The sequence below is a fragment of the Neophocaena asiaeorientalis genome, unplaced genomic scaffold (assembly GCF_003031525.2).
Source record: "Neophocaena asiaeorientalis asiaeorientalis breed wild unplaced genomic scaffold, Neophocaena_asiaeorientalis_V1.1 scaffold1186, whole genome shotgun sequence".
Lineage (NCBI taxonomy): Eukaryota > Metazoa > Chordata > Mammalia > Artiodactyla > Phocoenidae > Neophocaena > Neophocaena asiaeorientalis.
Genome location: NW_020173974.1, coordinates 597,786 through 609,883, shown reverse-complemented (window position 1 = coordinate 609,883; position 12,098 = coordinate 597,786). Strand labels below are relative to the sequence as shown.

Sequence of the window (12,098 nt, the reverse complement as noted above, 5' to 3'; positions counted from 1 at the left end):
CCCCCCAACCTTCCCCCCCTCCCCCCCCAGTCCCAGGGGTAGGTGGGGCAGGGAGCTGGGGGCAGGGAGCTGGGGGCAGGGGCAGAGCTGTGGGCGGGCGGAAGTGGGCAGGACCAGGAGGCAAGAAAACAATCAGGGGAGAGCAGCAGAGTCTTCTTCCCCAAACCCGGTAGCAGGTGCCCCTGTCCTATGCCTAGAGGGCTTGGGACACCGGCCTCCCCATCAGTCTTTCACTCATGCCAAATTCTAGCTCCCCGGCTCACAGGCCTTCTGTCTATTCCTCAGTCTAGCAGAGGGGTCCCCAGGAGCCTCTACCCACCACCTCCAATCTAGCCAGGCCTTCCCACCTAGACCCAGGCTGACACCTATTTTTGGTTAATCTTACCTGAGCTGCTCTGCAGGCTGTCCCAGGGCTCAGCCGACCTCAGCTCAGTGCCTGGCTAGGCAGCTCCTGGATCTCTCCGCCCCTTTCTACAGTCCCCACCCTAAGTTTCAGTTCTCCTCCAGGGAGGTTCTTTTCCCCGAAATCACGTGGTCTCCGAGTTGCAGGGTAACTGGTTACCACCAGGGGGAAGCAGCATCTGAGAATCTTATCGTAGGAATCCTGCGGTCAGAGTCTGGAGGAGGGACCCTACTGCCTCAGGCTCATTCCCCTTCCTCCCTCAATATACTCCTTGCTTGTATCAGACCACCCCTATGACACTGCTGCTTCCCCAGGGAGGCCGCAGTGTCCCGGAGTCTGGCCTGGGGCCTCTGGATAGCTCTGTACCACTTGTGCATCTGTGTTCCCTCATGATGCCTGCTTGGTACCTACTAGGTCACCCCCAAATATCAGCTGAATTCAATGAAAGAAGAAAGGATGCAGGGAAAGAGGAAGCCCAGGCCAGGTGGCTGGATGGGGAGGGCTGCCCTTAGCCTCCCACAGCGTCAATTCCTTCTGCCTGAGTCCAGAGAGGGTCAGGTGGCAGGCTGCAGGGGGCCTTTAGCAAAGCTCTATTCACACACACCCCTTTCCCTGGCGCCCCCAGATGGTGGGGTCAGGAAGGAAGAAGGACCACCAAGAAGCCTGGGCAAGGAAATGCCTCTTTATTGGTGCTGGAGGTGTTCCCGGGGAGTCAGATCACGGGACCTTCATTGGGACCCTTGCCCTCAGCTACTTCCTCCTGCGGGGGATACTCTGTCCCAAGGGCACCTCTTCTATCAGCTTCTGTAGAAGGAGAGAGAAGATGATGATACTGGAAGCCTGGGGCTCAGACACAGTCTGGACAGGGGACTTCTAGAGAGTGGGGTCAGAGGTGAGGCTGGGGGAGGCTTTACCTGTAACAAGCGGGCGTGGTAGGTGGCGGCATCCTCCCCAGGCAGCGGCTGGGGGCGCACATGCAGGTAGCGCTCGGTAGCCGTCTCCAGCTCCTCCACCTCATACAGGCTGGCTGGGTCCAGTGAGTGGGCATTGATGAGGCTCACAAGGTACTCTTTGTAGTGGGCCCTGGGGAGATGAGAGGGTGGAATATTTGTTCTTCTGAAGTTTGACTGATATCAACTGAGTGTGTCCAGCACTGTGCTGGGCACTAGCATACTCAGATGAACAAGACCAACACCCCTCGCCAGTTGCTCTTGTGGGCCCTTGCCAACCTGTGCACACCACCTTTCTGTGCCCTCGCCTAGAGAGGCCCCTCCCTCCCACTTCTTGCAGGACCTACTGCTTGCAGAGACCCACTCTTCTGCCCAGGCACACCCCCAGTGCTCCTGTGCCCCGACGCCGTGCTCCACGCCCTGCCTGGCACTCACTGGCAGAGGCCGGCATAGCCAGCAGGAGTCTCCTTGCCGCAGGCTTCGTCCCGGAACCCGTTGGGAACTTCCTTCTGCTCCATCACTCGGCAGCCACCTAGGGGTAAGGGAAGGAAGGGTCCCTTTGTCCGGAGGGGGCCACTGACCACAAAGGCCCAGGAGAACTAGGATATGGATGGAGGCACGGGAGGCAGCCTCTAGGGAGGGGACTGAGGACAGGAGCCCCTGCTCTAACAGCTGTGCCAGAGATGCCACGGTGCAGACCACTTCCGACACAGAAGCAGGGACCTTGCTGTCCCTGCTTTTAGCCAAGCTGACTTCTGGCCCGTATAATCATATACTCCCTTGAGACAGCTCTTTTGGTTGTGATTTAGCTCTTGCGAGGTTAGCTTATTCTGTGAAGGTCTTACTCTACACAGATGGTAAGAAGTGGGGCAGATTAGAATCATATATAACATCTTTCTGTTGCCCTCATGGAACCTAAAACAGTGCAACTAGTAAGTCTTTAATTAAATAGTCATTGAGTTAACTAATGAATCACTATCCTTTGGGAATGGGAGAATAAAATTAGCATCGAGGTGCCAGGCGCTTGAATGTGGCCTTACATAAAACAGCTTGGCTGCAAGGTGGATATGGTCCCCACTTTACAGAGGAAGAAACAAGCCTGGGGAGGCTGAGTCACCAAAGAGCACAACAAGCAAGCACAGGATGGGCCTGCGTCCTGGTCCAACCCCAGACCCAAGCCTTGCCTTCATCCATCACACAGGGGGAGCCCAGCCCCTCCTCTTGCCTTCTCCCAGGCCCGACACTCACCTCCAGGCACTGCCCGGGCCCCCGCTGGGGGCTCTGTGTTGAACATGACGTTATTGTCCTGAGGAGGGCAGAAGGATGGGCGTTAGCTTCCCTTGGTGCCAGCCTGCTGGATTTCTCGGCATCCAGGCCTTTCCCTTCCTGCCACCCTGTGCCCTGCCTCCTCTCCTGGGCGACTGGCAAACCAGCCAGGCTGGCCGCCCCTGACCTGAAGCAGCTTCTGGAGCCGAGGAGCCATCCAGTCCCGCAGGTAGAAGAGGCAGTCGCGGGGGTGGTGGCCGTGCAGGGACTTCTTCACCCTGCAGTTAGGGTCTGGACATTTCTGGCGGAAACCCAGATGGGAGAGGGGAAGTTGGAGACTGTTGGGGTCCTGGCCTCTCAGGAACCCCTGCGTGAGGGGTGTAGGGGTGGGGGAGATGAGACATTGGAGGGTCTGGAGCAAGCAGAAGGGGAGAGAGGACAGAGAGGTGCTTTACCCCCCACTGTTCTCCTCTTCCCCTGGGCTGTTCCTCAACGGCCTCCACCCCTCACTCCCTCACTCCCGATGGCAGCCCCACCCAGCTAGCCCTTCCATCCCCGTTCTCTGGGCTCACATTCTTGGCGTAAAAGGCATTGTAGCAGCCACTGCAGAACTGGTGGCGGCACTGGGTGCAGTGAAAGTGCATGCAGCCTCCTCGGGCCAGTGCATACGAGAACTTGCACTTGGGGCAGTCTGCAAGGGACAGCAGGTCAGAGTTTGGGCTGCCACTGCTCCTCAGGCCCTCAGGAAGAGAGCCGCTGGCAATGAGAGATTACTGGGCAAACAGGCAACCTTACCTATGCCATTTTCCTGAAGGTACATCGCCAAGCCCTGGGCCTGGTACTCCGGGTCATTGGTGCGTTTCCAGTTCTGGAAATCTTCACAGCTCCGACCTCGGTGCTGCTCCTCCCACTGCCAGAAGGAAACGAGCTTCCCATGAAAGCTCTATCCTAGGCCCTTCTTGCTGGCCCCTCCACTCAGATCCAGCGGTCCCTGGCTTAGTGTATGGCACTGCCATCCACCATTTGCTCAAATCCCAAACCGAGGGGCCAGCCTTGGTTCTCTCACCTCTTCACACCCGAAACATTCACCAGCAAGTCTTGTTTCCACCACCCAACCCTAGCTCAACCCTGTCCTTTTCTTCATCCCTACTCTGACCACCTTTACTCTGGGCCAGGTCAGGTCTCGTCTCGATTCCTAGTCTCTATGCCTCCACTCCTGCTCCCCTATGGTTCAGCCTCCACCTTGCAGCCAGTGTGCCTTTGAACATGTAACCAACTGCACTGGGAGTGTTCTAGCTTGGAGGTTTGGTGGTAAGGTCGCAGGGGTTCATTTTATTATGGTGTTTTATATGACAGATGCAGGGACTTCCCTGGTGGCAGAGTAGTTAAGAATCCACCTGCCAATGCAGGGGACATGGGTTCAAGCCCTGGTCCAGGAAGATCCCACATGCCGCAGAGCAACTAAGCCCGTGTGCCACAACTACGGAGCCTGCGCTCTAGAGCCCACGAGCCACAACTACTGAGCCCGTGTGCCACAACTACTGAAGCCCACGCGCCTAGAGCCCATGCTCCGCAACAAGAGAAGCCACCACAATGAGAAGTCCGCACGCGGCAACGAAGAGTAGCCCCTGCTCACCTCAACTAGAGAAAGCCCGCACGCAGCAACAAAGGCCCAACACAGCCAACAATAAGTAAATAAATTAAAATAAGTTAAAAAAAAAGACAGATGCAACTTTTTGGTATCAAATATTAAACTTTCTAAAGGTAAATGAGAGAGCATGACCCCTTGCTCAGTCTTAGAATGAAAGGCCGATCCCTTGCTGGATTGGCCTCACAGCCTCTCCTGACCTGGCAGCTAGCTCCTCTCCGACCACCAGCCGCTCTCACCCTTGCTCTTGAGGCTCCAGCCACACAACACTTTTTCTGACTTTGGCCTTTCCATGTGTTGTTCTTTCTCTTCCAAATACTCTTTGCATAGTTGGCTTCTTCTTAACTTTCATGCCTGAGCTTAAATCCAGCCGTTTTAGAGAAGGCTTGTCTAACCTCTCGATCCTGTGTACTAGGTAGGTCCATCCTGTTATTCCTAACCTCAGATTCCTATTTGTTTTCTTCATAGAACTCACAGCGATGTATAATTCTGCTCTCTCTCCTTCCCTCATCCCTCCTCCCTCCCTCCCTGGCTAGCCTGTAACTCTTTGAGCCCAGAGCTCATGTCTGTTCTGTTCTCCAGCACACCCCGCGTCTAACAGTACCTGCGGTGGCTCAGCAGGTCTTTCCAAAAGGGTGGATGTGCCTCACCTGGCGCTTACAGCGCACGCAGAAGGTCTGGTGACACTGCGGACATGTTGCCTCCAGCTGCTCACGCTCGTATATGAAGCCAAAGGAGCACTGTGGGTCCAAGAGCATAAAGCTGTCTGAGGCCTGACCAGGCACCACTCCCCACCCCTCCCTCCGGTCAGCAGCTCTGGGCAGGCCTCTGACCTGGGCACACCACAAGAACTTGGGATCTCGCATGAGCACGCCCTCAGTCAGCTTCTTGTGGAACAGTGCATAGGCATCTGGCTCTAGGCTCTCTCGAAGCTGGGAACAGGATGTGGAAGTGGCGGGTGGGCAAGGCTCCTGTTCAAAGCCCAGGGCACCCTGAGTCCTAGGGACTTCAGTACCTGGATATCGAGGGTGGAAAAGTAGCTGAGCAGCTGTGCATCATCGGTGAGGTCGGGGCGGCCACAGGCAGGGCACACCATGTCTGTGATGTGTTTCTCCTTCAAGGCAATGGTGAAGTGCTGGCGGAAGCAGTCGGGACAGATAGTGCACTCACAGGAGGTCAGAGCCTGCATCTGGTGGAGGGGAGGGGAAGGGAAGGGAGGGAAGCGGGTAAGAAGCTACAGTTGCCAGCCGAGGGGGGGCAGTAGCCAGGTGTCTGCTATGAAACCGGGGTCTAATTAACAACTGGGCAGGCAACCTAAATGTCTGAAGACCTTCAGATGGAAAAAAACAGACAATGGTGAGACCTAAGGTAAACGGAAGAATGCCCTCTAAAGGCATCCACATTCAATTAAAAGCAAGCACACAATAACTGAATCACTTTGCAGTACACCTGAAACTAACACAGCATTGTAGATCAACTATACTCCAGTAGAAAATAAAAATTTTTTTAAAGTTAATTTAAAAAGGAAAAAAAAGCCGGGGGTGGGGTGGGTGGTGGTGGATTCCCTGGTGGTCCAGTGGGTAGGACTCCGCACTTTCACTGACGAGGGCCCGGGTTCAATCCCTCGTTGGGGAACTAAGATCCTGAAAGCTGTGTGGCATGGCCAAAAAAAAAGCAAACACAAACAACATCCTTGAAATGACAAAACTATAGCAATGGAGAACAGACTAGTGGCTGCCATATGACAGGAGGAGAGGAAGAAGGTTACAACTATAAAGCGGTAGCACAAGGGGGTCGCATTGTGGTATCTTGATTGTGGTGGTGGTTACATGAATCTACATGTGGGATCAAATGGCATACAACTACACACATACACACTGAGGCACAAAATGAACAAAGCCTGCGGTCTAGCTGACATTGTACCAATATCTATTTCTTGGCCTTGATATTGCACTATGATTATACAAGATGTCACCATTGGGAGGGGGTGGATAAAGAGCACACAGGACTCTGTACTATTTTCATAACTGCCTGTGACTCTACAATTATTTTAAAATAGAGAGTAAAAACAAAAAACATACAGAGCCAGCCTAACTAAACTGGGCTGTATTTTGCCAAAGAATTGCCACTTCTGACCTAGAGTAAGTCAGAAGGGGCTCAGGAGATAAGAGGGGCCTATTCCTACCAAGTGGGTATTTGATGATCACATTAAATAATGGTAATTTTTTTGGTGTGACAGTGGTATTTGTGGTTATATTTTCAAAGAGTTTTATCTTTTAGAGATACATATTGAAATATTACAGATAAACTATCTGACATCTGAGATTTGTTTCAAAATAATCCTATGTAGGGGCTTCCCTGGTGGCGCAGTGGTTGAGAGTCTGCCTGCCGATGCAGGGGACACAGGTTCGTGCCCCGGTCCAGGAGGATCCCACATGCCGCGGAGCGGCTGGGCCCGTGAGCCATGGCCGCTGGGCCTGCGCGTCCGGAGCCTGTGCTCCTCAACGGGAGAGGCCACAACAGTGAGAGGCCCACGTATCGCAAAAAATAAAAATAAAAAAAGAATCCTATGTATGTGTAGATGAAGTAAAGATTGGTCATCCGTTAATAATGGCTGAAGCCTGATGATGAATACATGGTGGGGGGAGGGAGAGTGGAATCCATTATACAGTTTTCTCTACTATTGCATGTTCGAAATTTCCCATAATAGAACATTTAAAAAAAAGAGAGGGAGGTGGCCTATTCCTGCCCTCCCCTTCCCAGAAGCCTTCAGGGGCACATGGGCAACTGCAGAGCAAAAGACAAGATCAGAGACAGGGGCTGGGGTACAGTGGGGATCCAAAGGGAACAAAGCAATTCTAAGGCCAGGGGCAGTGGGGAGGGACTTACCCGGTTGCGGGGCAGGGCCCAGCTGCACACGGCACACTCCTGGGCAAGCAAGCGGCGCAGGAAGGCCCGGTCCTGGCTCTGCCTCACAGCTTCTACCACATCCCCCAACTCATAGTTCCTGGGTGTTTCCTGCAGTAGCGCCAGCGCCAGCTCTGCCCGGCCCCAGCTGGGGAGTGTGTGGACTGCCAAAAGCCGTCTGACCAGGCTCTGCAAGGTGATTCAGGTGGAGAGGGAAGAAGTGGCTGTCAGACCGCAGAGAGCCTACCCCTCAGCCTGCCCTCAGCCCTACTAAGTGGGCTCTTCACCTCCTTCCAGCACCTGCTTATCTGGCCCGTCCCAGGAAGGGGTGGGCTCAGGACCACTGTCCCAGAGGCGCTGATGGAAGGGCTCTAGGCGCTGGCGCTGTAGCTCAGTCAGGGCTCGTGCCACGTCACCTCCATGTTGGAACAAGGCATGAAGAGACCCCTCCTCAGGCTCAAAGCCCAGGGACCGGAGCTCCTGCACCTGTGAGTTGGGAGGGGTGAGGAGTGAAGAAGAATGTGAGAGGCTCTGAGATCCACAGCCCTCAATCCTGCACCCCCTCCAGCACAGCTGCTGCTACCTTCCTCCGCCGGGCCCGCACACACTCTTTCACAGCTTCATCCAGGTTGCCGTGACGATCCAGCCAGGCATTCCGGGCCTCCTGACAGGAAAAGGCACCCAGCCTCGGGTCTTGCTGTCCAGCCAGCTCAGCCACCATCTCCAGCACGTAGGGCAGCTCTGAGCGCAGCCACTGCAGGGGCACCTCGGTGCCCGAGTACTGCAGAGCTGAGAAGACCTCCTCTGGACAGGCGCCTCCGGCTTCCCCTTCCTAAGGCACAGTCCCGCCCAGACAGGGCGCCTATCAGGAAGGGCACACCCCACCCACCCTCAGCCCGAACCAAAAGGCTGACAGTGCTTGAGCTGTCATGGATCACGGATCACGTGAGCAGCACACAGCATGATACCTGCCGTGGGGGAAGAGTTCAATAAGAGGCAGCTGCTGCTAACAATGACAGGTTTTGAGAACTTGCATCAATCAACTGCAGCCTCTCTCTTCCCCCACAAGCTTATCCCAGGCCCAAATCCTCACCCGGATCTTGAGCACTAGCTGGAGACCTTCCTCCCGCATCTTGTCTTGGCGCTGCTTCTCAAGGTCCCCACAGGAACTGGCCAGGGGGGCACTGAGGCGTCGTGGAGGCCCTGGTTCAGGGAGTTGCTCTTCCAAAGAGCTGGCAAGGGGCCGAGAGGTATGCTGTACTGGGATGGGGCTGCTGGTCCGGTTACACATGGCACACACCCAGCCAGGGCCCGAGTTGCAGAAGGTACAGTGAATGCAGTACCACACTGGAGTCTGGGCAGAGGAGAGCAAAGTATCCTCCTGCTGGGAAGGCAGAAAGAATTATCCCATTGAAGGTTGGCTGAGGCTCAAGATGGAAATATAGGAATCTGGGGGGAAGATACCAGGGAACTGAAGGAAAATAGGGGATGAAGAAGTAGAGCATGGCCTGTGGTAACAGGTGCAAATAAAGAGCTGAGAAGGCCAGGAACAGGTTACCTTAAGGGGCTGCAGGCAAACGCCGGCATCCTGAGAATCCACTACCAAGCTGGGAGGCTGAGCCAGCCGAGGTCGCTCACACATGGCACACAGCACAGCCACAGCCTCATTCTCAAAGGTGCAGCTCTGGCAGGCCCAGTGACCCCGTGCAAGCTCGGGTTCTACGCCCCCAGCGCCTTGGGGACCCTCAATCCCCAGCCCCAACCCTTTACAGCCTCGGGGCCGATCACAGGCCACACAGAGTACTGTCCAAGGTTCATTCAGCATGGCGCAGGCAGAACAGTGCCAGGGAAGACGGGCACTTGCAGGATCAGGGGAAGAAGAAGAGCTGTCTCCCAGGGCCGGCAGGGAGGTTGACTGAGGCCGTGGTGGAGCTGAGGCAGATAAGCTGTAATGGAAAAGCAGACACGGCCTGCTGAGGGGGTGCCTGGGATGCTTACCCATGGGCATCCCTCATTCCCTGCAGGACAACACATGGCTCTGGCCTTTGCACATGTCTGGAACACTGCCATACCCATAGCCTCTTCAACATTTAAATGACAGCCTAAAGTCCATATCTGGCTGGTAAATATCCCTAACATAGGGCCTGACCCCTATTAGGTGCTTAAAATACCACCAACTAATTGAGCTGATCCTTCTGACTAAGCTGCATCCTCCTGCTACCTATCTGCACACCCAAATAATCCATTTTGCTATGACTGCTACTTGCTTGACGTGTATATCTGTGGTCTCCTGGAGGGCAGTAACTGGCTGCTTGCTCTCTATGAGACAGTCTTTAGCACAGAATCCAGCACATAGTAGATACTCAAATAATTTTAAGTTCTCTCAATTTCGCTCCCACTCAGGAGAAAAGGCCTCTCACCTGGGGGTCAGGTGGGTGGCCTGGGGGGCCACAGGCAGGGTCTGGCGGAGGTGATGTGCACGGTCTGGGTGTCCATGGAAGAGGCGATCACAAGTTGGGCACAAGGCCTGTTTACAAGCTAAGCAGTGCAATGTGCCTGGGGCAGAACCACAGAGGAAGCAGGGACCAGGAATGGAGGCTGGAGAACAGGAAAAAATAGAACATCTTTCTAAAAAAGACCAGATTACATTTGAATCTGCTGTGGAGGAGACAAATCACAGACAACTTTTCAGCATATCTTTTCAACCCAAGGAAACAATTTTAATCTATATAAAAGGAAGGTAACCAAGAAGACAGGAAATTTCCATCAGTATGATCTACTAGCACTCCCACCCCCCAACATAGGACAATAATACCTGGGGCAGAGGGTGTGGTGAGGGGGCCAGGAGCAATCTCTCTCAGTAAGGGGGCAAACTCTGAGAGCTGCAGTATCTGAGGAAAAAGGACAAGGAATGAGCAAGGGCTTGGGGACAGAGGCCCACAACAGGTTCCCTTTGTTCGCCAGGCCCCAGAGCCCCATTCCTGCCTTCCTTACATCATCTTCAACCTTGTCTTTCAGCAGCTGCTCCAGTGCTTGTGGTTCTGGATGAGTATTCTGCAAACAAGGTAAGAGGAGTTCCCACCTAGAGCCCTGGAACAAGGCCCTCCCTCAAAGCCCTGGTCCCCCCAACGTTCACAGGGTGAAAAGTACAGAGAGATCCTAAGTTACTGTGGGGACTATGCCTATGGTTCAGCAGCATGGGAGTCCCCACACTGGCTTTGTTGTTAGGCTGGGACTAGAGATACCTCACCTGTAGCAGCAGGCTGAGCTCTGTCCGAAGCAGCAGTACTTCCAGTGTGACTGTAGCAACCTGTTGCTCATCCGGCTCCTTCTGGCCCTCAGGGAAGCTCAACCCATCTGGCTGCTCCTCTGTGTAGCCATACAATCGCAGAACATCCCGGCCCCCCTGCCACACATTCAAACCAGTCACCGCCCAACAGGTCCCCTTCGCAATAGGGCTGGACCTCAACCCATTCAGCACAGCCTCAGGCCCTTTCTAGTCAACCCCCAGCCCAGGCTAAGTTCCCTTCTCCCATTAGGGGCCCAAGGGCTTCACCTGAACAGCATCCACCGTACTGCGAAAGACAGGGTTATTAAACTTGACCCCGCGCCAGTACCGGGGCCGCTGAGGGCTGAGGAGGTTGCGGCCATATTTCTCCAGGATGTTCAGGGCCGTGGAGAGGGTGTTGAGGTAGTTTCGGGGCTGCGAGCAGTCAGAGAGCAGAGAGCTGTGAGCCCCGGCCCGGTCTCAGGTCCTCTGTCCTCCTCCCAACCCGGGCCGGGCCTCACCTCCCCATGAGCGTTGCAGCGGACCAGGCGTGCAGCATCCAGCTGCAGGTAGCGGGCTGCTGGCGGCAGAGAGGTGACCAGTAGCGGCCGGAGCTGCTCCAGCGAAAGCGCCTGCCCGGAATCCTTCCTCAGGGCGCTCGCCAGCTCCTCGCGGGCCGCCAGGAAGGCCCGCTCCTCCTCCTCCCCCGGCATCCTGAGACAGGAGTCAGCCCCAGCCCGCTGTCCGACGGGACCCGGCGCAGGCTGTGCGCGGTCCGAGCGCCGCCAGTGGCGCCTGGGGTCTGGCTTCGCGGCCCGACCCGGTCGGTTCGGACGCCCCGGGTCACTCTCAGCACGGTCACTCTTCGGCCCCGGGCCCAACGCCAGGGTTAGCGGGAACAGGAAGTACTAGGAAAGAGGGCGGGACTGCAACCCAGATTCAGGGGAAGGGGCGGGGTCTAAGCTTGAGGAAGGGCGGAGGCCAAGAAATCGGGGGGCGTGGCCCAGGGTCCCAGCCAATGATAATGATAAATAATCCATGGCTCCTCCCCCAGAGCGCCTAGGCAGCAAACCCTGTTCTGGCGTTCTTCCCCTCCTTGGTCCAGGCTGGTCCCACCCCTCTCCGGATAGACCCTGGTACGGGGTTATTTTACTCCCCTCAAAGCCCTCCTCTCTATCCGGGACCCCACAGGGGAAATCCCACTCAGCTGGGGACTCAACTCTGGCCGGCCTGAGCCCCACTCAAGCCCCTTCTCCAGTCAGTCTTGAAGATAGGGCGCCCTCCGGGAGGAAGCCCCCGCACCTTCTCCCTTCCTATCCTGTGTCCCTTCTCCCTCCTACTACTTCTCCCGCCCACTCTGATCCCTCTCTGGCCCTTCCCCGCAGTCAAGCCTTCCTGGGGGAGCCGCACCACTTAACACCCCCTTTCCCACTCTCCCACCCTTCTCACCCCAACCCTGACTGTCCTTGGACGGTTCTTTCCCCCTCTCTCTAAGCCCCTCCCCTTCTCCGAGGGACAGCCCCTGTTCAATCGCCGCCGGTCCCACTTATCCTAGCCCCTCCCCCGGACAGCCCCTGGGTTTGTGACCGAGTCAGCACCGCCTTTTCTAGTCTCACAGGCCGAGAATGGCAGAGGGGCTCCTTACGGTTTGCGGCC

The 12,098-nt window shown here is 55.7% G+C and overlaps 2 protein-coding genes across 6 annotated transcripts in view; both read right to left on the bottom strand.

Annotated features, from left to right (window-relative positions):
* Positions 1 to 579, bottom strand: part of IRF9 (interferon regulatory factor 9) — a 6,835-nt gene extending 6,256 nt beyond the window's left edge. Inside the window, 1 exon segment of the mRNA XM_024753193.1 lies at positions 386 to 579. The gene's annotated coding sequence lies outside the window, so the exon portion shown is untranslated.
* A 485-nt stretch (positions 580 to 1,064) lies between these two features.
* On the bottom strand, positions 1,065 to 11,854 carry RNF31 (ring finger protein 31). Of its 5 annotated transcripts, none has more exons than XM_024753191.1 (21): positions 10,964 to 11,854; positions 10,731 to 10,877; positions 10,425 to 10,580; positions 10,169 to 10,228; positions 9,990 to 10,065; positions 9,595 to 9,772; positions 8,733 to 9,120; positions 8,268 to 8,558; positions 7,758 to 7,838; positions 7,475 to 7,660; positions 7,157 to 7,363; positions 5,283 to 5,456; positions 5,101 to 5,199; positions 4,918 to 5,007; positions 3,415 to 3,529; positions 3,192 to 3,310; positions 2,807 to 3,031; positions 2,602 to 2,659; positions 1,789 to 1,885; positions 1,318 to 1,486; positions 1,065 to 1,207 (listed from the first exon to the last, which is right to left on the bottom strand). In XM_024753191.1, the coding sequence occupies exons 1-21, from the start codon at positions 11,153 to 11,155 to the stop codon at positions 1,154 to 1,156; spliced, it is 3,162 nt and encodes a 1,053-aa protein (XP_024608959.1). In that variant the 5' UTR covers positions 11,156 to 11,854; the 3' UTR covers positions 1,065 to 1,153. The 5 variants fall into 5 exon arrangements, with proteins under 5 accessions (XP_024608959.1, XP_024608957.1, XP_024608956.1 ...); XM_024753189.1 differs by having other exon boundaries at positions 7,758 to 8,006; positions 8,268 to 8,555; positions 10,964 to 11,853; XM_024753188.1 differs by having other exon boundaries at positions 7,758 to 8,006; positions 10,964 to 11,851.
* Between the last annotated feature and the right edge of the window lie 244 nt (positions 11,855 to 12,098).

Excerpts from the sequence above, each read along its gene's own strand:
- RNF31 (XM_024753188.1), bottom strand. The coding sequence starts at position 11,155 with ATGCCGGGGGAGGAGGAGGAGCGGGCCTTCCTGGCGGCCCGCGAGGAG. Across the intron at positions 10,878-10,963 it reads GCTGCAACGCTCATGGGGAG|CCCCGAAACTACCTCAACAC; the intron begins GTGAGGCCCGGC and ends GACTGCTCGCAG. Across the intron at positions 1,487-1,788 it reads GGCTATGCCGGCCTCTGCCA|GGCCCACTACAAAGAGTACC; the intron begins GTGAGTGCCAGG and ends TCATCTCCCCAG.